Source organism: Chelonia mydas, chromosome 12, assembly GCF_015237465.2.
Source record: "Chelonia mydas isolate rCheMyd1 chromosome 12, rCheMyd1.pri.v2, whole genome shotgun sequence".
Classification (NCBI taxonomy): Eukaryota; Metazoa; Chordata; order Testudines; family Cheloniidae; genus Chelonia; species Chelonia mydas.
This window is the reverse complement of record NC_051252.2, coordinates 42143892-42169557: the sequence shown is the minus strand read 5'-3', so window position 1 is coordinate 42169557 and position 25666 is coordinate 42143892. Positions and strand designations below refer to the sequence as shown.

The following is a 25666-nucleotide window of genomic DNA, read 5'->3' as shown; positions in this document are numbered from 1 at the left end:
GAGCAAAACAATCACTGGGTTACTTCATAGATGAAAACAAGACTAGTGTCATACATCACAGGGATAAAGTCAGCAGAGAGCGCAGAGCTGGCATTCGCATTGCTTCCCTCCAATGATAATTGGACTGGATACTTCTTCATACCTAGAGATATCAATAATAAAAAAAAGAGGACCAAATATCACAAAGTCCAGACTGAACTATAACAGACTCCAAGAATGGATTGCAGGAGTAATTCCTTACGTACTGCTATTATGGAGAGACTAAGACAAGCCATACCATATGGCCAAGATTCCTGTTTCACCTCTTCAGCATTCAGTAGCCGCAGCAGTATTGCTCTGGCACTGAAGGGGTACAGTTCCTAAGCTTGTTTATGGATTTGTGGCTGGGCAGCCTTCTCTTAGTGAGAAATTTATATAACATTTATAGGTTTAATACGCACCTGTCCTCATTCTGTTAGGCAAGCGCACTGGCAGAATCTGCAAGCTCTGTGGCATTTCCAGTGGTCACTGCTCAGGCTCTTCCAGGTGCCTGGCCTTCTCATGCCCACTAGTGATTAGCCAGGTAGTCATGTGGTTAAAAACCCAGTCCTCTCCCACTACACTTGAAAAAAGTAACAAGACACAGTTTTAAATCACTGAGTATTGACTTTATTATTAGTCACTTCATAATTTGTTTCAACTGAAAGACAATACACACAGCAGAATTCTAATGCATCCCATGTAAATGTTTACATCTGTTATGCTCCTCACTCACCTCTAAGACTTAGCATTTAATTAAATTTTTTTCACATCTCAAAAATCTGCAATAGTTAGAACGTCATCAGGCTCCCCTCTCAGAAAGGGCTTTTTTTTTTTTTTAAATAGAGTCAAGGAGATGGGATTCCATGTAAAATGTAACTTACAACTTCAGGAAAGAAAAAGGACTACAGGAATAAAGTGAGTTCACAGAGGGAAGCATCCAATGGCTCCTTCCCTTACAGCCCCCAAGCAGAAAATGAACACATGGAAAGCACACCAGGAGGTCTAAAAAAATGCCATCCTTGCTGCTCCAGAACCAGGCCTAGGGAAGGAATGAAATGCCTGTCCCAGATGCTTCAGCATCTTCTGGGTTAAATATCCAAGGACCTGTGTAGGCAGCAGCTACTCACTGCTATTGCTTGAAAGAGTTGTTTACATCAATTCCATGTGCCGTTCCCCCAAGAAGCTGCACAAAATCAAATCTCAGGACTTTTACTTGCCTCCTCCCCATCTCCTCTGCCTTCAGCCTAATTCAGCTCCTATTCCTTCTGCTGTCTCATGGCTCAAAGATATTAATACATTCAAGGGGGGGGGGGAAAAATAAAAAGATATTCACCGCCTTCTCCCAGCCCCAAACTCTCTATGCAGAGTGTTAGAAAGGTTAACTTTAAGTCTGTATCCTGCCCTCAGCACTGTCCCCCTGCATTAAAATGGGAAGCATGTCATCAGATGTGGCAGTCAACCAGACATGTACAACTGTCCCATTCCATTGGTGTGAACGTAAACAGTGCTCAAAGCACCTTACAGAGGTGGGCAAGTATTATTACACCCAAGTTACAAACAAGGAAACAGGATGCGGTTTAAGAGACTTGCCCAGGGTCAAGTAGCAAACAAAGGGATTGATCACTAGGTGTGCACAGCGGGTATGAAGCTCTCTCTCTGGTATGGTGTTAGCACCATTATCCCTAGCAAGAGGAAGGCAGAGACCTCCAAGGACAACGGAAATGCTTAGCCTCTTCATGATGATTATCTCACAGCCAAAGGATGGCCTCAAACTGAACGTCCTACAGGTATACAATCCACACCACTCACCCTGCCACATGCATTCTCCTGAACTTAGTCAGGAGACTCAGGACAATTGCACCAAAACTTTGTGTCAAGTGCAAAGAGCTCCATACATATACAAACATCTCTTCCATGGAATGAGGTTGAAGAGGAGCCAAGCACACAGGAGGAATTTATCCCAACAAGCTTTCCATTTGGAAAGCTACTGGCAAAACACATGCTGCTCCAGAGGAGAGGAAGTAACAGCACCTGAAGCAATGAGGTATTCAGCTTCCAGTTGTACAGCAGTCAACAGGCCAGAGTGACCATTGCTTCTGCAGCATCAGCTCTGACCTCACTAATGCCCCAGCATCACTGCTCTTCCTACGAAAAAGGAACTATTGAAGTGCAGCAGTCTTCACAGTAACGAGCGACTTTTTTGTAGCAAGTGCAGCCTTCACTGAGGAGAATGGGAGAGTTCGTGGGAACTAAGGCACAGACTTAGCTTGATATCTGAAAGTGTTTCTGAACCAGAGAGATGCCCATCACCACCCTCACTCGTGGCTGAAATGAATGGGAAGTAACGCTCAACACTTCCAGGAATGGACCCTTATACAGCTGTTAAATATCACTGGGCTGCCTGTAACATCACACTTCTGTCTGAAGCAGACACCTCATCCTCAATGATTTGGCCAAGACATTGCTCTTCTTGTAAATGCTACAACCCAGGATCAGTTCTGTTCTCAAGAGAGACACTGTGTGGGTACAGCTTATTCTTCCTATAGTCTCAAGCAGATGCCAATGCCAGCAGAATGCTACAGAGCTTCTGTTCTAATCAAAAAGGTCTTAGCTGATCCCCTCCAAATGTTGGAAGGCAAAGAGATGGCCTCCATGACTAAGAGATAAACTAGTGCTGCTGTAGGGATCTACCCATCAATCATACTACAAAGCTTTGTGCCAATTTGACAGTATCATTTAACACCATTTAAAAAAGCAGTCTGAACATAAATCTTTAATGACCACTTTTCAAAGGCAAAGGCAGAGCAGCTCTCTCTACTTTCTCTAAATGCCCAGTGTCCCACACTTGTATGCAGTCTCACAGAGCCCAAGGCTACATAGCCTGCTCTGACCACCCATCAACAGTTGGCAAACATCAGATCCTGCATCCAAATCAGTTACACTGACAGATGGAAATGTTTCCAGTGAAGACCAGCACCTGGTGTCAGTCCTTTGTGACCACCTGAAGGGTCATCATCTAGAAGGCTCTAAGGGAGAAGTAAAGCAGATTTGACACCAGTTTCCTTTGAGAAAGCATCAGGGTTGAAGACAAGAGTCTATTCAAAATGCCAATATGCTCAAGGTGAAAATCCAAGGCGTGCCCCCTCCCTTTCCCCAGTCCTACAGGGTGCTCACCACCATACATAGCTGCCCTGTCTCGCACTATGGACCTTGACTCCCATTCTTCACCTTTCCACAGAGGTTTATGAAGCCACTACTTGGCTGACACTGCATACTAAAAAATGCACAGCGCAGCAATACATAGTTCTTCTCTGGAAATAACCGACATAGCTCTGAAGAGCACGAGACCTCAGGTCTTTGGACCCATATGCTCAAGAAACTGGCCTCCACACAAAGAACAACTTGCTTAGTTACTTTCAATTTGAGAATAAATGTGGGTGCCATATCAGATTGACATGAACTTCACTGAAAGGGGAGCAAGGAGCAACAGGGTTTCATTACACCACCATTAAGTACAAAGTGGGAAAGGTCTCTTTAAACTGCATGGTCTTTATTTCAGTGCCAGTGTTACAGATACAATATAAACATCCCAGTCAGAAGAATGAACTTGGATGAAATCCAGGGGTCTATGACCGGCTTAGGAAATGAAAGGGGGGAATGGTCTAGAGTAACAGGGAAAAGTGACTTTACAGTGTAGTCTATGCTGAGCCTCCCATCAGGCAATGGGGCCTTTTATCAAAAAGTGATCTATAGAGTGGAAGATTGCCTTTCTACCCACCTACGACAGCCAATAGTCAAGGGACTGGGCAATATCAGAGTTTTGAAATTTTGGGCATAGGGTGGGTTGGAGCTCTAGGTCTCTAATCCATTGTGATGCTTTCTGGGGAGACAGCTACAGAAAAGCCATTGTGAGTCTGCATGGCTGCAACCAATGAAGGAAAGTGAAGGAAATTGAAGTGTCAGGGCTTCATGTTCAAATATAGCACCAAATCAACTGGATCAGATCTCATCAGCATCACTTTTCCTGCGCTCTGTCCCTGACCTGCTGTCGGTATCATACAGCTAAGGTGTCTGTGTGTATACAGCAATGCACAGAATAGGCCAATAGGAGCCTACAGCCTCTTCACACATTGGAGACACAGAAAGAAAAAGGCAAAACTCCCTAATGGTCTCTGGATAACCTCTTCCCCCAAACCCCAGATGAAAGTGCCTGAAGATGATAACCCAGCAAGTAATGACTCAAAACCACCTCACCCACCCCATAGAAAGAAGGCAGCAGAAAGAAGAGACAGCTGCTCACTTGCTGCACGGGGGCAGGAGGGGGGAGGAGAGAAAAAAGTATTTCCTTGCAAGCAATTCCAGTCCTCTCTTCCAAGTGAGCTGTATGTTTCTTAGGGGGAAGGGCAATGTTGCTTCTGGCTGTGAATGCATGGGGGAGTGCAGAGCAGCCTCCACAAGCAGCAAGCCTCATCAGCGGAGGGGAGGAAATTAGTCTTAACAGATATGCTTCAAAAATCAGCAATCACTTCAGGAAGATTCCTCCTCATCAGCAGGTCTCATTGTTCCCCAGGTCCATGGTGCAGTTTGGGGGATTGCCAGGGATCAACCTTCTTCCCAGAGTTCCTCTGATTGGGTGGGGTGAGTAAGAATGGTGCCAGAGCCTCACTGCCAGGACTGAGGGGGGAAGTTGTTGACTTCTGCTAGATCCTGCATTGCTGAGCCCTTGTGATTATAGGTCAACTTGATCCGCATACGTAGTTGTTGCTATAAGAGAGGAAAAAACAAGATCAGGGTCTTCAGTAAACCCCAAACTCACAATCCCTCCCACAACCTCTCTCACTCTGTGGAACCTGATCAGTCACCTCTGGAGGAGGTAGGGATACAGCACTAGCACTGTCCCATCCTGTGGGCATACTTGTGTCACATGGGCTGCTAGGATGTGTCTCACAGGCAATTAATCTGGTAGGATGATACTCAGTTAAAGCCAATGCTGATCTAAAACAGGCTAGAGCTTTCTAATCTTCCAGTCCCTCTCATGGAAACCTGTTGAAGCCTTAGAGCACAGCTTTTTTCCAATCTGTGCACCCCCACAGGACTCAGTCTGCTCTGTCCCCATCCTTCTCCTCCACCCTGTACACTTCAAGACAGTCGACCAGCCCCAGCTAATGAAGAGTGCAGAAGGCAGGTCTGGCGGCTGCTGGCCAGCTCTTGGGCTCGCAGGCTCTGTGGGACAGGTCCCTTGTCTAAGTTCTTGCATTTCCTCCGCTTTCCTCTGCTGCTTATTGCACAGTCTGCAGGGCAGGCACTGTCTCAGGTCCCTGACGGTATTCCCTGTGACACTATGTAAATTTAAGTATCCAATTTCCATACAACCCTAAACTTTGACTTTAAAACTGGAAAAAGGCATCAGCTGGACAGCCCTGAGGAATGAAGCTGTTTGGAAGCCTGGCCCTGCTGCTGCCTGATAGGTAAACAGACATTGCCCTGCCAGCCCGCCAACCCACTACAGGTGAGGGGGCAGCAGTTCAATCTCCATTGCCCATGCAGTTCCTAGCTTGTCACCAATTAATGCAAGGCCTAGTGATTTGTGAGGTGGGGGCCAGAACTGAAACCCAGCGCATCTTCTATGGGGCCAGACGTCTGTGAGATGGAAATAATTCTTTATCCCTACCAAGCTGGGCAGGGTTCAGCTTGGTGACCCACAGGTGAAAGGTTTGGAGCCCACCAGCAATGCCCTGAGGTACTCTGTCCAAGGGGACATGCCGTATAGATCTATTATAGACTATTGCCAATGAGTTATATTAAAAGGACATTCAGGTTGCACAGCCAAGCTCTCAAAAATCAGGAAGTGCCAGAATTAAGGCTGCCTCGGCAACTGTAATTCTACTTACTCCCTTGCCTTATGATACCGTCTTTAATTACATGAGCACATACTATTTATTCCACAGGACCCCGGCCTTATTCAAATGCATGACCTCACTTGACAGGGCTGAAGAGGAAACAGCCTCAAGAACCATGAGAAAGGGGACATCCCCCTCCCCCGAAGCAGTAGAGAATACAGTGCTACTAAAGCTCACCTCTTGGCAGCTACATGGGAAAGGGGAATTGTGTTTCTTTTTCCAGGCCTGTACTGAACCTCTGCAAGCACTGCAGAGAAGTGGCTCCAAATTTCTCTCTCCATGCTCTAAACTGTGGCTCCAAAGGGCAACTCTGTTAAGGTTTATATTTGATCATGAACTGAATGTGCCTGTGAGCACATCCTGTGAAGTATCTGAGACAGACCCACCACCTACCCTTCAGCCCTTGGAGCAGCTGAGAGCTGGCCCTTCCCTGCTGAAGATGCTCAGCAGCTCCCTTGCAGGCTGCCCACTGTATTGGAAGGAAGAGACACGTCTGCTAGGCTGTGGGAGCCCCTGGGAGAATAGAACAGGAGCTTAACTGGCTGTCCCTGAGCTTTGGGGAGAGCCCCAAGACAGGACACCTCTTCCTACCCCCAGCGTAGCCAAGAACCAGTTACCACTCCCTGATTCTGTGTCCAGCCCTGGGATACATTAAAGCAGAGCAGAAGTTGTTTTAAGTTACACCAGCTGGCTATGGCTGAAGGCACCATATGCCATCTAATAAACAGCTAGACCCCAGCATGCTCCAATCAATTCCTCTGTCCCCAAAGCACCTCATGGGAGACCCACAAGGAGCTGATGGTCTGGTTCTCCACCCTCCGGGGATTCCGCAGCAAGGAACATCTGTGGCCTCCATTGCCTTGTGAGAGCTGAGCAGCGCAAGGGAGCACAACAGGACAAAGAATCCGGCCTAAAATACAGAGTGTGGCCTTTGACCTCTTTGAAATAATATATCCAGCCTCCGCCTAAAGAGGCTGGGTGTCACCAGTACAGGGTACTGTTTGGCCAATATTGGCCGGTAAATTACATGTTCCTGACATTTAATGTTGCTCTGACAAGCTTGCCATTTTGCTAAAAAAAAAGTGGGACTCTATGGGAATCAAATAGCCTTACTCATTAACTGTGCACCAAAAGAAACCAAAGAAAAACAGGCAATTTCATCCAAGCTGTCCACCATCTCAGAAAGTCCATTCCACAGGCCCCCAGTGGTCAGCTTTAACCAGCAGCAAAGGGCCCATGCCAAACTACAGAGCAGTTACCAGGTTTTGAGTGCTTACACGGAAACAAACCACTGGAAATGGCTCCTGGACAATGTGCCATCAATGCTGATACCCTTTCCTCAACACACCCAAACCAATTAGTCCTGCAAAGCTGTATTTACAGAGGATAACTGAGCATAAGGTGCCAGTAATGGAAATGATGCAGGGTCAGTTTTAGAGAGTTTTGGTCAAAAGCATGGAACAGCCAAACACTATTTTGCCACACAGGGTTGGTCTTCACTGAACAGTTACATCAGCATAACTATGTCTCTCAGGGGTGTGAAAAATCCATACCCCTATAAGATGTAGCTATGCTGACTTAACCCATGGTGTAGACAACACTAGATCGACAGAAAAATTCTGTTGCCTCTCGGGGAGGTGGATTACCTACAGCACCAGAATCCCTCCCGCCAGTGTCTACGCTGAAGCACTGCAGCAAGTGAAGCTGTGCTACTGTAGCATTTCAAATGTAGACAAAGCCTCAGCATCCAGAAGTGGCCTCCACAAACTGAAATTTTAAGAAAACACATCCCCTCCCACATGCATTTCTGTTCCTAGATGGTATCTGGAACAGATACATTGTGGCACTCAGCATCTACATAGATACAACTAACAAAACCCCAAACTCAAGAGCTTAGAAGGAAACTTCAAAATCACAGAACTGTAGGACTGGAAGGGACCTCAAGAGGTCATTTAGTCCCCTGCACTCAAGGCAGGACTAGGCATTATAGACCATTTTGTTTATCTCAGCTGCTCTTAATCTCCAGTGACAGAGATTCCACAACCGCCCTAGGCAATTTATTTCAGTGCTTAACCATCCTGACAGGAAGTTTTTCCTAATGTCGAACCTAAACCACCCTTGCTGCAATTTAAGTCCATTGCTTCTTGTCTTGTCCTCAGAAGTTAAGGAGAAGAATGTTTATCACTCCTCCTTGTAACAAATTTTTTATATTCTGGAAAATTGCTATGTACCCCCTCAGTCTTCTCTTCCTTTACTCATTTTTGCTGCTATTCTCTGGACTTTCTCTGATTTGTCCACATCTTTCCTAAATGTGGTGCCCAGAATAGGGGATAATAATCCAACTGAGGCCTAATCAGCGTGGACTACAGCAGAACAATTACTTCTCGTGTCTTGCATATAACACTCCTGCTAATACATCCCAGAATGATGTTTGCTTTTTTTGCAACAGCGTTACACTGTTGACTCAGTTTTAGCTTGTGATTTGCTATACTCCCAGATCCCTTTCCATAGTACTCCTTCCTAAGCAGTCATTTCCCATTTTGTATGTGTGCAACTGATTGTTCCTTCCTAAGTGAAGTACTTTGCATTTGTCCTTACTGAATTTCATCTTATTTACTTCAGACCATTTCTCCAGTTTGTCCAGATCATTTTGAATTTTAGTGCTATCTTCCAAAGCACTTGCAACCCCTCCCAGCTTAGTATAGTCCACAAACTTTATAAGTGTACTCTCACCCACCTTATAGTAGCTTGTCTAGGTTGTATTTCCCTAGTTAGTTTATGAAAAGGTCATGTGAGACCATATCAAAAGCCTTACTAAAGTAAAAATATACCACATTTATCACTTCCCCCATCCACAAGGCTTGTTACCCTGTCAAAGAAAGCTACTAGGTTGGTTTGACCCGATTTGTTCTTGACAAATCCACACTGATTGTTACTCATCACCTTATTATCTTCTAGGTGTCTGCAAATTGATTGCTTAATTATTTGCTCCATCATCTTTCCAGATACTGAAGTTAAGATAACTGGTCTGTAAGTCCCCGGGTTGTCTTTTTCCCCCTTTTTATAGATGGGCACTATATTTGCCCTTTTCCAGTGCTCTGGAATCTCTCCCACCTTCCATGACTTTTCAAAGATAATCGCTAAGAGCTCAGATATCTCCTCAGTCAGCTCCTTGAGTATTCTAGGATGTATTTCATCAAACCCTGGTGACTTGAAGACATCTTACTTGTCTAAGTAATTTTTAACTTGTTTCTTCCCTATTTTAGCCTCAGATCCTCTCATTTTCACTGGCATTCACTATGTTAGACGTCCAATCACTGCTAAACTTTTGGATGAAAAAACAAAAAAGAAGTCATTTAGTACTTCTGCCATTTCCACATTTTCTGCTATTGCTTCCCCCTCCCATCCCCTTGAGTAACGGGTTTACCCTGTCCTTGGTCTTCCTCTTGCTTCTAATGTATTGGTAGAATGTTTTCTTGTTACCCTTTATGTCTCTAGCTAGTTTAATCTCATTTTGTGCCTTGGCCTTTCTAATTTTGTCCCTACATACTTGTGCCATTTTATACTCATCCTATGTAATTTGACCTAGCTTCCACTTTTTGTAGGACTCTTTTTTGAGCTTCAGATCATTGAAAATCTCTTGATTAAGCCAATGTTGTTTCTTGCCATACTTCCTATTGATAGTTTCCTATTGTGGCCTTAATAATGTGTCTCTCAAAATCTACCAACTCTCTTGACATCACAGGAGACAAAGTCAGAGCAGTTGAGAGGAAGGGATTTTTAGTCAAAAAGTTTAAAACTGCTTAATTTCATTCTTTATAAACACACATTAAACTCCAAGCACTATGAACACTCCAGTGAAAGCCTGTCTTTGCTCAAGATTAAGGATCAAGTAAGTTTTCAATGTACATCTGAGACGCTAGAAAATGCTCCAGCAGGAAAGACCAGGGTTGGCATTCCTAAGGTTAAAAAGGCACCATCCTTTCAGGTTACCTTCATACATCAGAGAGCCAGTGTACAAACCCAATATCCATTTCCTTTGTAAGCTACCGCAATAAAGATTCTGCACTCAGAACTTGTTTAACATTCTGCGTGTGATGCCTGAAACAGAAGAGACCCCAGGACCTTTTGCCAAAGGCTGAACTGGCTCTACGGGGACAACAGGAGCGCAGTGCAGTAAGGTCAAAAGATAATTAAGTCCAAAGCTGACTGTCAGGATTTACAAGGGATCTCACTAAACTGGGTGACTGGGTGGCAAAATGGCAGATGAAATTCAGTGTTGATAAATGCAAAGTAATGCACATTGGAAAAACTAATCCCAACTATACATCCAAAATGATGGGGTCTAAATTAGCTGTTACCACTCAAGAAAGATCTTGGAGTCATTGTGGATGACTGAAAATATCCGGTCAATGTGCAGTGGCGATCAAAGAAGCTAACAGAATGTTAGAAACCATTAGGAAAGGGACAGATAAGACAGAAAAATCTCATAATGCCACTATATAAATCTATGGTGCACCCACATGTTGAATACTGAGTGCAGTTTTGGCCATCCCACCTCAAAAAAGATTATTAGAATTGGAAAAGGTGCAGAGAAGGGCAACAAAAATTATTAGGGGTATGGAACAGCTTCCATATGAGGAGAGAATAAAAGACTGGACTGTTCATCTTAAAAAAAAAAAAAAAAGACGACTAAAGGGATATATGATAGAGGTCTATAAAATCATGACTGGTGTGGAGAAAGTGAATAAGGAAGTGTTATTTACTCTTCCTCATAACACAACAACTGGGGGTCATCCCATGAAATTAATTGGCAGCAGGTTTAAAACAAACATAAGGAAGTACTTCTTCACAAAAAGCACAGTCAACTTATGGAACTTGTTGCCGGCTATGTTGTGAAGGCAAAAAGAATAACTGGGTTAAAAAAAATTAGAGAAGTTCATGGAGGATAGGTCCATCAATGGCTATTAGCCAAGGTGGTCAGGTATGCAGCCACAAGCTCTGGGTGTCCCCTAAACCTCCGAATGCCAGATGGCACTGGATGGACAGGGGATGTACTACACAATTGTCCTGTTCCGTTCACTCCCTCTGAAGCACCTGGCATTGGCCACTCTCAGAAGACAGGATACTGGGCTAGATGGACCTTTGATCTGACCCAGTATGGCTGTTCTTATGATAAGTCATTGGATTCACCCAGGAAAAAGGTCTGTTTTTCCATAGCCTTTTTCTGACTATAACTACACTACACTGCCAAGGTGGGTGAAGTAATATCTTGTCTCTCTAATATCTTGAAAACATGGCTACATCAACACTGCAACCATAACTACACTGTCCCACCACCAGTGATCATTCCCCAGGAACAAGCCCGAAATCTCAGCTCGAGAACACACAGCACTAAACCCCCCAGTCTCCCAAACAGCCATGAGAACCAGGCTCAGGGATTCCTTCTACCAGTGGACTGCTCACCTTCTGTGGGTTCAGAACTTTGATGACCTGTGTGATGTTCCCCGTGTTAAATGCTGGGATGATGCTGCTGCTGGGAGACAGGAGCTGCAGCTGGAATGTCTGAAGAAAAGGGAAAAGATTTTCAGAAAGCTGATTACACCAAGCATTTAGCAGATACAGCTACACTGCCACCCCAGGTGGGGAAGGAAAGACCATCTCCTGCTGTTTACAGCAATGGTGAAAGCACTACTGAGAGACTGCTTTAAGGGAGTTCCTTGGTCTTTTCTCCTTTTAGAGAGGTCAGAGGCACTCAGCATGCCTGCAGCACTCAAGAGGCTGGAGGGTTTTCATCTCCTGCTTTCTCACAGGCTGAAATCAGATTCACATAACTGCTGGCAGATGGGGAGGAGGCAGAGCCTCACTGCCCCGAGGGCAGAACTGCTTCTGCTGTGCTCCTGAGCAAACAGCAAACAGCCTGATAACCACAGGAATGATTCTGCCACAAGGCTGAGTTGCACTGGTTCTCAGGGACAAAGGCACTGTCTCCATTCTACCACAATCCGAGACTAGCTCTTCACACACAGCCAGGAAACCTACTCTCACTTGGAGAGCTGCTAAGTAAACATGCATGCACAAGTCTTCCCAACTCAGCCAAACCAAACTGGACTGTCTCTGGGACACAGGAAGGCACCTTTCCTCCTACCAAGTTTCATCTTCTTACTCCCACCTGCTTCAGAGTGAGAGCTGTTCAAAGGGCTCTGCTGGCTGTTGATAAGGATGAGTGTGTCTTGTTCTCAAAGAGAAGCTGAACTGTTTAATCAGACTTCCCAGAAGGATCCCCCTAGCCCCAGACAGAGCCAGGCCTGGGAAAGCTCAGCCCTAAAGGTACCTGCTCAACTCTAAATACCATCTTAAAACAGGACTATTTGGGCAGCTTGAGATCTAAGAAAACAGCTTAACAGCTTTAACTCCTCCTTATGCTTCTTGGAGCTTCGCTTCCTCTGTGCAGAAGGGACAAAACAATAGAAAGAATTTGGAAAAAGACGGGGGCTAGCCACCCAGCCAGTCATGGCAGCTCTACCTTTGGTACTGCAGCCTGGAAAACGAAGTCTGTCATGTCCAGCTCTGTGCTGTTGGAGGCTTGTATCGTGATCACGGTGACACTGGGGTTGGTGTTCGATCTCTCAAAGGTGAACTCTATCTTCAGCCCATTCTTGCTGTATGCAGTGATGGAGGGGATGCCTGCAGCCGAGGGACAAGAGCAGCAGCGCAGTAAGGACCTGGAGAGCATTCTCAATGTCAGCAGGCCCACCTGCCGCCCCTAAACCCTATGTCCAGAACGTAGAGAACTGCTCTCCTTTTCCCCCTTATTCCACCTCCTCTTTCACCCCTTCACACATTGCTCCTGAGCACTCCCAAATCCTCCTCCTTGTTACCAGACCCCCGATGGTTACAACAGCTACATGTGCTCAGGGTTCCTATGCTCCTACCAGCAGCAATATCATTGAAGAGAGGTTGTGATGAGAGCCCATCCAACAGGAACGGAGGCTGCGATATCTGCGGGGCAGGGACCGAGGCTGGAGAAGCTAGAGAAAGCAGGTTAGAAGAAGGTAGAGTTTAGCTAGCAGGAAATATAGAGTGGCTTTTCCCAGCTCAAGGATTAGCTAGAAGGAGCATGCTATTTTTACAAACAAAAAACCCAATAGGGCCATCTCCTTTCCGCAAGAATGACCTCAATCTCAGCCATCACCAGCAAGTCTCCAGGCAGAGAGAACACCTCTCCCCTCTCTTGATTCTCTCCTGCCAGGCTGAGAACCTGTCCCAGGACAGAGGAACACTCATCTGACTCCAACGCATTTCCCACCCTCTCCATATTAGCCTTGGACCAAGCCCCCTGTGAGAGGGCATGCAATGCCATTGAACCTCATCCCCTGCCAGAGGAATGGGGAATTTCCCTGCCTCCCCTGCAGAAGATCCTATCCCTGGAAAAAGAGCAGGGAAGAATGCCCCTCTTATAGTGGCCCAGCTCCTCCCATCAAGCTGAGGGACCTGGAATACATCTCAATAGCTGCAGCCTGGTCTCACCTGTTAGGTTGAGATCTCCCAGGAGGTCAAGGAGCTCCCCACCGGCAGAGGCTGGCTTGCTTGTAGGGGCAGTTGGAATGACTGGGGTTATATCATTTCCTCCCAATAAGTCCAACAAGTCATTTGCCTAATAAAAAAGCAATAAAACCTCTGTTATCTTCTCAGCTCCCTGCTACCTTTGTGTTTACCTGTGACAAATGCCACTTGCTCTCAGATGAAAAGGTCCCTCTCTCAGTGATCTGCCTGTGAAGCTCTTACACTAGTCTCGGACTAATGCTGACAACTTGCGCTCAGCAACTTAAGCTGTCTAGTTTCCAGGGGTCTCAGAAAGACAGCGGGAGGTGCTGTGCCAAGGAGGGGAGGAGTTTCTGAGAGGCAGGTCACAACTTGTAGGTGGGATTTAACTCCATCCACCCCACCTGCTCCAGCCTGCACTCCTGCTGTGGCACCTTTCCCTGATGCCAGTCCTTGACTCCCTTCTTTTGCCTGGGAATCAGCAGGGGAGAGAGAGGTTGCATCAGGCAGGCAGACACAGGTCAGAGAAGCAGAGATGCCCTTGGCTTACTAGGGAGAGGGGAATAGTCTTCCAGCACCTGGGTCTGAGAGGACAGTGGGAGAGTTACACCAGTTGAAGAGAGCACCTTCCATTACCTGGCTGGTGGGCTGCAGCCCAGAGGGGGGAGGTTTGGTTTCCAGCACTGCTGGCTCTGTCTCTCCATTGGTCTGTACAATCTCAGTGGGGCCATTTGTGGTCACCTTTTCCATAACTGGCATTCTCTCAAGTAGGGCTGACCTGAAAGAAGCTGACATGGTTACACTCTGGGCCATCTACCCTGATCCCAATCCAAAGTACTTGAGATGGCAAGGATGATGTGAAGAGGGTGCCCGGCCTTTTGCTTTAGCTCTATGAGAAGAATTGAACTCTGGGATCACACAAATGAGCTTGAGCTGATTAAAGACTGGGGCCACTCCGTCACCAGCATAAACCTGGTTATTGACAGGTATTATCTTTATAGGCAATACAGAGCCCTGCCCTGCACCTACATGGGACAGGTCCCATTGCAGAGCTAGGATAGGGAAGCCCAAGACTCAGGGGGAGAAGACCTAAGCACACTGCGGCATGGAGTGGGTGCTCACAGAAGACATCCCTGCTCGACTGCAGATGCAGCTGAGTTAGAACAACTGACTGCGTTTTCCTGACAGGCATGTTTATCCAGCACAAGGCATGGTGATGGAATGGGGAAGGCAAGCACCCACGCAGCAAACTTACCCAGGTTCCAGTCTTTCAGGAGAGCTACTAGGTAACAGTCTGAGCACAGAGAGATTGTGTGTGTAGAAGGGGTGGATGGGACGAAAGATGGGATGCAGGACATGCTACCAAAGTCAAAGAGATGGAAGATGAGAGCCACCCCTTGATATGAACTACTTGGGGGACACCCCACAGACACTGTGCAGGATGCTGAACAGACTATTAAATTGCCTATGTGCCTCTGAGGGGTAGAAAATGAAAAATGTCACATTGCCAAGGAACCTGAGCCCCGTGACTGTGCATTCTCAGCCATTATTAAAATCTTCAGGAGTGAAAACCATCAACCCCGGAATCACTCCGGTGTAACGAAGGCCAATACACTCACCACCCCAGCACTTCAAACCCTTTCTCACAAGGCTACACAATCAAAGTTCATGGTTCTTTTTGCTCTAAGGCAAAGCTTCCTAAACTGTCTTCTGCAGTGCCCCTGCGTGCATTTGCAAGGAGCTGGGTGATCATCTGATGCTGGCTCCATCATGTTTCCAGCAACTAAATTCCATTAGAAGAAGCTTTCCTCCTGTGACCTTATCATGAGAGCCGTTACTGTAATTGCCACAGAGATGTTATGGCATCACCAATGGGAAGGGAGCTGGGTTCCATGAAATTGTGAATGGAGGAGGCACGGACAAGACAAGCTATTAAAATGTAGTCCTCAGGAGCCCAGCTCTAGGATGCTGAGGAACTGGTTCTGGAGGCCCTGGCCAGCATATGGAACTGGCTGTCTCCCAGTGTTGTCACTGGACTCCCATTATCTTTCCTTTGTACCCAAGTCTGGGGAGGAGGAGGACAAACCTTGTCTGGGTATTTCTTGTGGGGTGGGGACTGCCTGTGAAGTGAGCTGTAGCTCACGAAAGCTTATGCTCAAATAAATTTGTTAGTCTCTAAGGTGCCACAAGTCCTCCTTTTCTTTTTGTGGATACAGACTAACACGGCTGCTACTCTGAAACCAGTCTAAAAAGAGACTCACATGGGAAGACTACATCAGACCGTACAGGGACGCTAATCTAGCGGACAAAGGCATAACAAGCAGACAGCTGGAAGTTGATGTCAGCAAAGTTCAATCTGGAAATAAGATGCACATTTTAACAGTGAGGGTCATTAATCACTGAAAGCTTCCCAAGGTATATAGTGGGTTCTCCAGCACTTGATGTCCTTAAACCAAGGCTGGCGTTTTTCTAGACGATATGCTTCTAGCTCAAGCACAGGCTGTGGTCTTGATGCAGAATCCCTGGGCGACGTTCTCTGGCCCAAGTTATGCAGGAGGTCACCTTCTCACCTTAAATCTTTCTTGTACTCACCTCATGTGATCATACTTCTTGAAAAGTGCATTGTACTCCACTGCCCTCTGCTGGAGCTCCACATCAATGCTGCTGCCATAGATGGACACAACCTTCTTAATGCGGCTGTGGGGCAAGAAACCAATAATGAAACCAATAAACACTGAGCAAGGGCAGAGTGTTCCCCAGACATGAGCTCAGAATTCTCCAGCAAGTGTCCATGTAACTGGCCTGTAACCCAATAGGGAGAGTGTTGTTTCTAATTTACTACCTTGGCAACTTTGCAGGCCCATGATTAGGGCCCTACCAAATTCACGGCCATGAAAAATTCTCAGACCATGAAATCTGGTGTCCCCCCTTCCCCCACCCGTGAAATTTGGTCTTTTGTGTGCTTTTACCCATGGGCGGTGGGTATAATAGGCCTGGGGAGGCTCTGGCTCCCTTGCCACTGCCACAGCCAGCGAACCCCCAGTTGCAGGGCTTTGGGGGGAAGTTTCTGATTTATTGTCCCATGCAGGTTCTGGGGCAGCTGAGGAGGTGATATGTGCTATTCAGCTTCCCTGGAGTCCAGGGAGATTACTGATGAACCTGGGAAGCTGAGTAGCAAATACTGCCTCCTCAGCTGCCCTGGAACCTGCATGGGGCATATCAAAAGCTTCTTCCGGGCCAGAGATGCTTTTCCTCAGGCGGTTTGGGGAGGGGAGGCACAGCACAGCTGCAGATGGCCCAGGACTCCTCTGGGCGGGGGGGCCCTCAGGGCTTCAGCCAGCCCGGGGATCCTCCAACCAAGGGGGGAGCAGGGGGTCTTGGGGCTTCAGATGCTGGGGAGAGGGGGCAAGTTCGCCAAGGGCAAAAAGGGTGGAGCCGGGGCTAACCTCCCCAAAGGGGGGCTCCACCCACTGCTCATGCTTTTACCTTACACTATACAGATTTCACGGGGGAGACCAGTGTTTCTCACATTGCGGGGCCTGACCCAAAAGAGAGTTGAGGAGGGTCACAAGGTTATTTTAGGGAGGTTGCGGTATTGCACCCTTACTTGTGCCCTGCTGCCTTCAGAGCTGGGTGGCTGGAGAGTGGCAGCTGCTGACTGAGGGCCCAGCTCTGCCGGCAGCAGCGCAGAAGTAAGGGTGGCAATCCCATCCTATGCCATCCTTATTTCTGCGCTGGCGGTGGCCAGCCAGCAGCCGCTGCTCTCCCGCTGCCCAGCTCTGAAAGCTACACTGCCACCAGCAGCAGCGCAGACGTGAGGGTAGCAGTACCGCAACCCCCCACAATAACCTTGCAACCCCCTCACACCTCTTATGGGTCAGGACCCCTACGATTACAATTCCGTGAAATTTCAGATTTAAATAGCTGAAATCATGAAATTCACAATTTTTAAAATCCTATGGCTGTGAATTTGGTAGGGCCCATGATGCTATGCTGTCTGACACTTTGCTGGACTACTACAGGGCGTATCAGATCCCCAGTGCCAGCAGCATGCCCAACAGTGCTAGACAAGCCACCTGCAAGCAACATGGCTGCTCATTCCCTTTGAATTATGGACAGCGGGAATTCAAAAGGGAAACTATATACATAAATGAGGATTCACTTCCGCAACAGAGTATTTTCAAGTGAAGTCACACCGTCTCCACACAGAGCACAGACCATAACGAACAGGGAGAGTACGACACATACAAAGCCACACAACACTCTTCATACATGTATGCAAGGCAGGATCACAAAGTCTATGCAAAAGGAAAACCCCTTATGGTCCATGAAGGCTGAAGCTACATCACAGAAACCCTCCCTCCGGCCCCAATGCAGCTTGTGCCCTCCTGCCTGCCACATGCATGTCCTGCTGGCCTTCACCAGCACGCCCTCCCCATGCAGTGCGAGCACCCAAGGGAGACTCACTTGACAGTGCAGGTGAACCTCGTGGAAAGCTTCATGATGGCGGTGAGAGCGTAACCTCGTGTAACGGATGCAGACATGTTTGATATCAGGACACTTTCTAAAATATCGAGTACTTCCTCTTCCGTTACCTGAGCAAAGCAAGCGCAGCAGGTTAGTGTCCGAGAAAAAAGATGGGCTCTGCTGCACAACCTCCTGGGCACACTCCCAAGCCATTGTTTCTCTCTGCTCCTACATCACCGAGGAGGATATGGGCTGGCGGGTATATTTATGGGCGGTCCAACCCTTTGTTTGTGTTCCATTTCTGGGACAGGCATGCAGAGCACTGGATTGGCACTGAGAAATCCATTTAAAAATTAAAATCCATAAATTTGATATATTTATAAATCGCATTCTCCCCATACACCAAGGAGAAGTAGCATTAGCAGTGCAATGCGCAGCCCCTGCTTGGCCAGAACACCCAGCCAGATTAGCCCCCAACCCCTCCAACTCGACATCAATGCCAGGAGCTTCCCAGAGTTGACAATACACGTGCCCACAGCCCATCTCCACCCTACCACAGGGCAATTACTCTCTGGCCCAGCAGCGTCATGTCCACCAGTGCTAACTCAAGCAAGAGCATCCCCCCACTCCCACATGCTCAGCACCACACTGCTCCGACGCCCCTCCAGTACACTCACAACTGCTCTACTTTCCCCTTTCCCAGAGCTGTACCTGAACTGGCTCCTCCTCTTCACACTGACCAGATATCAAGAGGTCTCCATATTCTCCCATACACCAAGAGGCCACCTGCACTAGGGGCTGCTGTCAGAAGAGAAAGTTAGACATGTTAGGGACAAACAGCTCTCTGCATGACAGACAAAGGTCAGGCTCAGGAGCATCCAATCCAGCCCATTATGGCACACAGCAGGCCTGGCCAGTGCACCAAGAGGCTTCCTGGGGGGTGTCTGGTATGGTCCAAAAGGGCAGTACATATCACCAAGAGAACAGGTATAATTAGGACCACTCCTGTCCTCACTGGCCAGATGACTGGCCTATGGGGATTTTCAATGGACATTACTGAGCCTTGAGCTTCCTTTGGAAGCAAGTCACTCATGCTGGCTCACTAACAGGGACACTAGGGGTCGCTGCGAAACCTGGGCTGGACATCTACCTGGGAGTAGTCACCAAGGATGGCTTTGTAGAGTCTCTGTACAGTATAGGCATGCATCTCCATGCTATTTGTTATCAGCTGGATCAAGTTGGGGACAGCATCATCTCGAACATAACTTCCTGCCTGAAAGAGAAGTCATATTTCCAAGAAACATACAGGAGGCTTATTTGGTTTCACTGTCACACCCTCTTCCAGCATACTCCATCCACCAGTGAAACGCAAGCCAGCTCAGGGCAGACTCAAAGGGTACTTTAAAGAATCTGCTAGGAGTTAAAAACTGCTTTGCAACATCCTGAAGAGATGCTCTATGGGTTTGTCTACATTGCACACTCCTTACAGCAGCATGTGGAGTACATATGCTGCACAACCCACTGGCATTGGTATAAAGAAGAGTGTAGATGGCAAGGCGCTGCTTAGGCAAGTACAGTAAAGACAAACCAGAACCTTAGGGTTCATACCCTACACATCTCACTACACGCCCAAGCAGCACCTCTCCTGCCAACTTTGCTAAAAATAGCAACGTAGTGTCCCACTGCCTCCCTGCTGCTGAAGCGCTTCCCCAGTGCAGGGAGCTACAGCAGCCCTTCCCACAGCCTCCCCCATCAGAGCCTTTCCTCAGTGCATCCCCTCGCCACAGCATTTTACTGCCACCTGTACCTACACACCGCAGTGTGGAGGCAGCCTGCTTTTCACTGCAGTGCATAGTTACACATACCCCACATGCCTCAGTGAGCGTGCTGTGTAGACATATCCTATGGCTGATGGTGAACACACACTGTCAGGTAGTAGTAGGAGACCGTCATTATTTAGCTTCTCCCCCAACCCCTCTATACAACAAACTACATCCTGATGATCCAGAAAAATATAAGCTGCAGAGGCCCTCTGGTTTCTCTGTCAAAATGAAGGCTATCACAACACAAACTAAAAAGTAATCAAATTACATGCTTCCCCACAGGAACCAGGAAGAAAATAAGTCATTGCCATCTGCATCACTCAGTACATGAATAGCTAAGCAGGCGTAAGCGAAGGCTGCTGCTTACTACCAAAAATGTGCCAAATACACCACATGGTTGTCCTGCCCACATCCTACTATGTCTACTTCATCCCCTGTCATATCTTGGCAAATCCAGACAGAGCTCTTTGGAGGTAGTGACTGATTTTCTGTTATGCATTTGCATGGATTAGGACTCCATTTCTTCAGGGAGAAGCAGAGGATGGAATGAGGAGAGAAGTTGGCCTGACAACTTCTCCTGTTGGCCCTGCTGCACAAGCACCAATGCCAATATTTATTTTGAATCCATACAAAAAGTTCTCTCCAAGATAGAAATTCTTTCATAGCATCACTCAGCACCACGGTCTTCCATTCTCTTAGAGCTTATACAGATGTTCCTTTACTTGAGATCCCAGGACCATGGCTCTTTTGCCTTTTCCGCATTAAGACAGCGGAAAAAGGAACAGATGCCTCCACCAAAGAAGCATCTCTCTGAGCCCTCAGACAGGTCTGAAAGGATGATGGCACCACTGGCTTCTGCTCCTTGCGTGGACCTCAGCACTGAAGATGCAGATATGCAGAGCACCTTGGATTTCGGTTCCAAAGAACAGAGCACAGAAGGCAGCAGTGTCACATACTCTGGCGCCAAGAAAGGCTTCACTGAAGACACAAAAATTCCTGGATGCAGAAGGCGGTTCTATTTGTTCTCTTGCTCACAGCCGGAGTCTATTCTGATGAAGGACAGGCCAGGGGACTTGCCTGCTTATCTATCTTTACAGACCCTTTGGCTAGGGGCCAGGAACACTGAACAAAGAGCCAGGGAATAACCTCTCCCCACAACGCAGATGAGGCAGCAAACATGTCATTTGATTTTGGCATCTTGGAGGAAGGAGGTATACTACTTGAATTGCATCTCTTGTACGGTGGACCATGACATCAAGAACAAAGCCAAAAGGCTGGCCAAGTCAAAACCGTGCAAGATCACAGAAACAAAGGGAAAATTACATGCAGCCTAATGATACCAACTAAGCTAACCCTTGGCATTAACAGTGAGCAGAATAAAGTCTGGCCAAAAAGAAAACTAAGAGCTGCAGGCACAGAGCGATGGACCCCAACACACACAGCTAAAAGAGACCAGAAGGGACTGAGGCCGTTGGGTACATCTGGATGGCAGCTGAGAGGGTGCTTCCCAGTGCGACTAGACAGATGCACTAGCTCTGCTCAAGCTAGCTAGATAGCATACTAGAAACAGTCAGTGTGGACGCTGCAATGTGGGCGGTAGCTTGGGCTAGCCACCCGAGCACAACCCAGAGTCTGTACTGGGGTGATGAGCCCATGTCACCGCCTGTGCCACGACGTTATCGAGCGAGCTTGAGCAGAGTAAGCATGTGTCTGTCTTCCTAGTCTGGGAGGCCTGCCACTAGCTGCAGTGCAGACATGGCTCAGCAGGCCTCAGTCAGGGCACTGTGTGAGGGAGTTTGTGCAATCCCCATGGCAACTGTTTGCTAGAAGCTCCCCTCTTACTACCAAGGCAGTTCTCAGTGGAAGTTAGCCTTCAAACGGAAATCAAGTCTCAGTCTCAACAAAGGAAGCTACTCCTTTCCACACGAAGACACTCAGGACAGGAATCAAACTGGAGACCACAGCCCCAGTTTCTCAGGCGTTTTGTGAGAAGACTGTTGTCTCAAACGTTAAATTATAGCACCCATTTGTCAGCTTCTCACACAAACTCCTCCATGCTTTCTTCCATGCTGCCCTTTACACATGGCATGCCCTCCCTGATCTCATCTGCAAGGCCTTCCTCTAGTCCCACCTCAGCAGTGATTGTTATCAAGTGGTCAGTCAATAAATGATAATTAGGTCCAAAGGTAGCTTGGTTAGCTGGCACTGTGCGTATAATGAATTACATAAGAATGGCAGGAGTATCCATCTCGAAAAGATGTACTTGATTGTACCCCTCTCCTCTCACCCTTCATATGTCACTTTGCTTCTTGGGTTATGGTAAAGAGGCTGTATTTCCATATTTACTTGTACTGCACGCAGCACAAAGCGGCCCTAACCCTTCCTGAAGCCCCTAGGTGCTACTGCCATTGAAGTACTAAATATTAGGACATCATTTCATAGTGGCTCCTTGCACATTCTCTTCTGAAATGATTTTTTTTTTTTTTTTTGGGGGGGGGGGGGGGACACGGGACACGAACGGGGGACGACGACAAAATAATCCTTTCCCATTCTCCTTTCAGGAAACACCCTAATTGTCCCAGGCTCCTACACACATAGGGCTCTGTATTAGCATCCAAGGGCCTGCAGTCAATACAACTACAGTGCAGAGTGGCTGATGGTTCTAAACTGATGCAGGACTAGCCACTGCATGAAGTTATAGAAAGCTGTTCATAGGTTCTCAGGATATGCACCACTTACCGTTGTTAGGACTCGCATAATTGTGTCTATGTGCCAGCGCTTGGAAGGGGCATATCTGAGAAGATAATGAAGGAAAAGTCAGAGGAGTGATTAGTTCTGGCATTTACCACCAGTAGAAAATCAGGTAGGATTGTGAAAGCTTCCTCTTCCCTCACCTCCTGATCCATCGCTCACTAGGAGGCCATCTCACATTTGCTGGGAAATAGTATATGGATTCACTTTTTCAATATGTCACCATTAAACTACTAGCTTTACTACGGAATAAAGTGATACTCTGCAGTACAGGACAGTAGAGCTAGTCTTCCAGTTATAAAGTCACAGTAGTAATAAGATCATCTTGTTTCACAATTTAATGGAAATGAGACTGAACACGGCATCCATTCCACATAACAGAAGGAGTAAGCACACTTGATTTGTTTAACAATGTAATCAGTAATTAAGTGCTTATCATTTTATGGGAGGCACTGTTTGTAGGCATGCCACCACCGCTGATTTGCAGAGGGGAGGGGAAGAAATGACCAACAATGTCCCCCAGCCTCATTAGTTCTGGCGTGGCAGAGAGAGACACACAAATGCCCAGCCACAAAGTTCCCAGGACCAACAGGGGATTAATGTGAACTTTAATTGAGCCCTTACTTCTCTGCTGCAAGAAATATTCCAGAGGCACAATCTGCCTTGAACTCTGGCTCACAGGAATCCAGGAAATACAGCAGTTCCTTCATCATTCCACGGATGTTGTTCCCATTAACTAATGCAAAGCTCAGCTCCATTGCACGCCTGGAACAAGAGAGAGCGAGATAAGCAGCTATCTCCATCAAATGATAAATACAGGGACATGTTTCCCACCTGCCCAAATCTCTCCATTTCCTGCATTCTCACATTTCAGTAAGGAAAGGAGCAGCAATCTTGATTAACGCTACTTTCCCATTCACCAGCAGATATTAAGCACCAGAGAACAAAAAACAACTGAAAAGAGGGGGAAAAGGGAAGTTCTCCAGCATTTTTATAGAAGCCTCTAACTATCCTAAAGAACAGAACACCTTTCAGCAGCAAGTGTCCATCTGAGAATTTCTGAACCTCCAGCTATTGGTCACTGCCTTGCAGAATTAGACTGACATAACAGTGAAAGCAACCCCAGGCCGTGAGAGGCTACAACTGTATAGATGAAGGCCAGAAGGATATGATGATCATTAGTCTAACTCATGGGTTCTCAAACTGGGGGTGGGGACTCCTCAGGGGGTCGTGAGGTTATTACATGGGGGGTCGTGAGCTGTCAGCCTCCACCCCAAACCCTGCTTTCCCTCCAGCATTTATAATGGTGTTCAATATATAAAAAAGTGTTTAATTTATAAGGGGGGGGGTCCTCACTCAGAGGCTTGCAGTGTGAAAGGGATCACCAGTACAAAAGTTTGAGACCCACTAGTCTAACTGCCCACATAGCACAGAACAGAAAACCTCACTCCATCAAATCCAAAGGGTCTGGTTGAGCTAGAAATCCAATCTGAAAGACTTCAAGGGATGGAGAATCCACCACATCTGCGGTAAGCTGTTTCACTGGTTAATCACCCTCACTGTTAAAAACGGGTGCCTTATTTCTAGTCTGAATTTGTTTAGCTTCAGTTTCCAACCACTGGGTCTCATTCTGTCTGTGTCTGCTAGATTAGGGAGCCCTCTACGATCACAAATCTTTTCCTCGTGTAGGTACTTGTACACATTGATCAAGTCACCTCTTCCCTTCTCTTGCATACACTAAATAGATGGAACTCCTTTACTCTCACTGTAAAACAGATTTTCCAGACCGCAAATCATTTGTGTAGTTCTTCTCTGAACCCCTTCCAGTTAGTCAACCACCTTTTTGAACTGTGGACACCAGAACTGGACACGATTTTCCAGTTATGGTTTCATGAATTTTTTACACAATGGTTATACCTTCTATTCAGTGTTCCCCTGTTGACAGGCCCAAGGATTGCATTAGCCCTCAGCCACAGCACTGCACTGAGCGCTCATGTTCAGCTGGTTTCCACAATGACCCTTAAGTCCTTTTCAGAGTCACTGCTTTCCAGAATACAGGCCCCCATACCATAAGTGTGACCTAAATTCTTGGTTCCCAGATGTATTACCATGTATTTGGCTATATTAAAACACACACATTGTTCACTTGAGCCCAGCTTTTTTTCCCAAGCAATACATATTATTCTATATAACTGAGCTATCGACCATTTACCATTTCACTACTCTGTCACCTGCAATCAATCAGCAATGATTTTATTTTCTCTTTCAGATCAACAGAGATACTGAATATCACGAGGCCACAGACAGACTTCTTGAAGAGGAAACACCATCACTTACAGTTATCTTGGAGATCACTTGGCCAGTTTTAAAATCCATTTAATAGGTGCTACAATCATTTTGTTTAGTGCTCAGTTTTTTAATTCAGACTGTTGTGCAGGACTAAGTTAAATGTCTTACTGAAGTCTCAGTGTATTATGTCAAGTCACCTCTCTCTGTCAATCAAATGCGTATTCAAGAGATATTAAGTTTATTGGCTGAGACCTATTTTCAGTAAAATCATTGAATTATGCTGCCATCCTTTAGTTTTTCACCGATTATGCTCAGTATCACCATTTTCTTGATTTTGTCTGGGACTGATGCACAGGTAACCAGCCTATTGTTATTGAAGTTACCCACTGACCCCTTTTTAAGTACTAGTACATTCGCTTTTTTCCAATTACTTGGGATTTCCCCAGTATTCCAAGATTTGTTAAATATCAATATCAATGGATTAGGGAGCTCCCCATCCAACTCTTGATACTCTTGAGTGCAAGTTATCTGGTCCTGAAGATTTGAAACAGTTTAGCGTTAGCAGCTACCATTTAATATCTCCCTAGTTACTGTCATAATATAAAGTATTTCTTTAACACTGTAAACTCTATGTAATCTAGCTTCTTCCCTATATAAAAAAAATTAAACACTTTTGCCTTTTCTACATCATTAACAATTTCACCCTGTCTAATAATGGACCTATACCATTGCTAGATTGCTTTTTTCCTGATATATTTTAAAATTTCCTTTTTATTGTCCTTAACCCTACTAGGCCATTGGTGTTTCATGTTTAAATTTTAATCTTGTGTCATGTTGAAGTTTATCAATATAGCAGCAAGACAGGAAGTG

The 25666-nt window shown here is 46.5% G+C and overlaps 1 protein-coding gene across 4 annotated transcripts in view; it reads right to left on the bottom strand.

Annotated features, from left to right (window-relative positions):
* Positions 1–625: 625 nt before the first annotated feature.
* AP1G1 (adaptor related protein complex 1 subunit gamma 1) overlaps positions 626–25666 on the bottom strand; it is a 97518-nt gene continuing 72477 nt past the window's right edge. For all 4 annotated transcript variants that reach the window (XM_037877365.2, XM_037877368.2, XM_043526079.1 and 1 more), the window contains 12 exons: positions 23132–23272; positions 22496–22550; positions 19084–19206; positions 18645–18734; positions 17934–18061; positions 16059–16163; positions 14103–14244; positions 13452–13578; positions 12857–12952; positions 12448–12608; positions 11388–11486; positions 626–4785 (listed from right to left, as the gene is read on the bottom strand). In XM_037877365.2, the coding sequence (XP_037733293.1) occupies positions 4684–4785; positions 11388–11486; positions 12448–12608; positions 12857–12952; positions 13452–13578; positions 14103–14244; positions 16059–16163; positions 17934–18061; positions 18645–18734; positions 19084–19206; positions 22496–22550; positions 23132–23272 (1369 nt within the window). In that variant the 3' untranslated portion in view covers positions 626–4683. The remainder of the gene's footprint in view (positions 4786–11387; positions 11487–12447; positions 12609–12856; positions 12953–13451; positions 13579–14102; positions 14245–16058; positions 16164–17933; positions 18062–18644; positions 18735–19083; positions 19207–22495; positions 22551–23131; positions 23273–25666) is intronic.